This window comes from Volvox carteri (genome assembly GCF_000143455.1).
Source record: "Volvox carteri f. nagariensis unplaced genomic scaffold VOLCAscaffold_47, whole genome shotgun sequence".
NCBI classification, from domain to species: Eukaryota; Viridiplantae; Chlorophyta; class Chlorophyceae; order Chlamydomonadales; family Volvocaceae; genus Volvox; species Volvox carteri.
Genome location: NW_003307590.1, coordinates 355,310 through 356,140, shown reverse-complemented (window position 1 = coordinate 356,140; position 831 = coordinate 355,310). Strand labels below are relative to the sequence as shown.

At 57.1% G+C, this 831-nt stretch overlaps 1 protein-coding gene across 1 annotated transcript in view; it reads left to right on the top strand.

Moving 5' to 3' along the window:
• Positions 1 to 206: 206 nt before the first annotated feature.
• The window catches only part of VOLCADRAFT_106600 (uncharacterized protein), a gene marked incomplete at its 5' end in the record, with an annotated part of 4,301 nt that continues 3,676 nt past the window's right edge, over positions 207 to 831 (top strand). The window contains 2 exons of the mRNA XM_002954942.1: positions 207 to 665; positions 765 to 816. Of these exons, the coding sequence (XP_002954988.1) occupies positions 207 to 665; positions 765 to 816 (511 nt within the window). The remainder of the gene's footprint in view (positions 666 to 764; positions 817 to 831) is intronic.

The window sequence follows — 831 nt, the reverse complement described above, 5'->3', positions numbered from 1 at the left end:
GCAGGTCGTAGCAGTACGGGGGCAGTTTTAGCTTGGGCGCAATCGTGTAGCACTCGGGCGGATAGTGTGGCGCTTCCCCGCTACTCTTTGGATCTTCAGTCGGTTGCGGCCCCCCCCTCATTACTAAGTTGTTGGTGGCGCAGCTGCAGCTCGCGGCTCCTAGTCTGGATCACTCTGCGCGTCTTTTGCAGATTGCTCAGGTTGTCATGTCTCGTGTTGGTGCCAAGACCTGGCAGTCGTATGCGTCGCCTTTTGCCGCCTTTGTGCGTTTCTGTGTGGAGGAAGGTTTGGAGTTTCTCCGGGCCTCCCATTATGCCGGGCTCTTGTGGAGTCAGTTTCTCGCTGCCAAGGGCTCCATCCAAGTCCGCACAGCGCAGCCTTATTTCAGTGCTATTATCTCCGTGCATGACTTGCTTGGGTACCCTAAGCCCTGTGTCGGAGACAACACCCTGTTGGCCGCGTTTCGTCGAGGTTGGGAGTGCTTGCAGCGCTCAATGGTGCCTGCTTCCGCGCTCGTGTTGGCCTTTAGTGCAGGTGATGCTTGGCATCTTTATGAGCAGTTGGCCGTGGTACCCGTTGGCTCCGAGTTGGCCTTGCCGTTGTTGTTCGTCGTGTTGAGTTTCTGTCTCTTGCTTCGCCCAGACTTTCTGCTGTCGGTAACCTGGGTGCGTGTTGCTGTCGTTCAAGGGGAGCAAGTTGTTCAGTACAAACCCCTCAATTGGAAGGGCCGTTTGGTTGCCGTTTGGTTGCCCGTTTCCCTGCAGTGNGCTGTCCGTCAGCGTTTTTTGCGTGATCCGTCGCGGTTGTGGCTGGCGGGTCAGTCTACGCGTG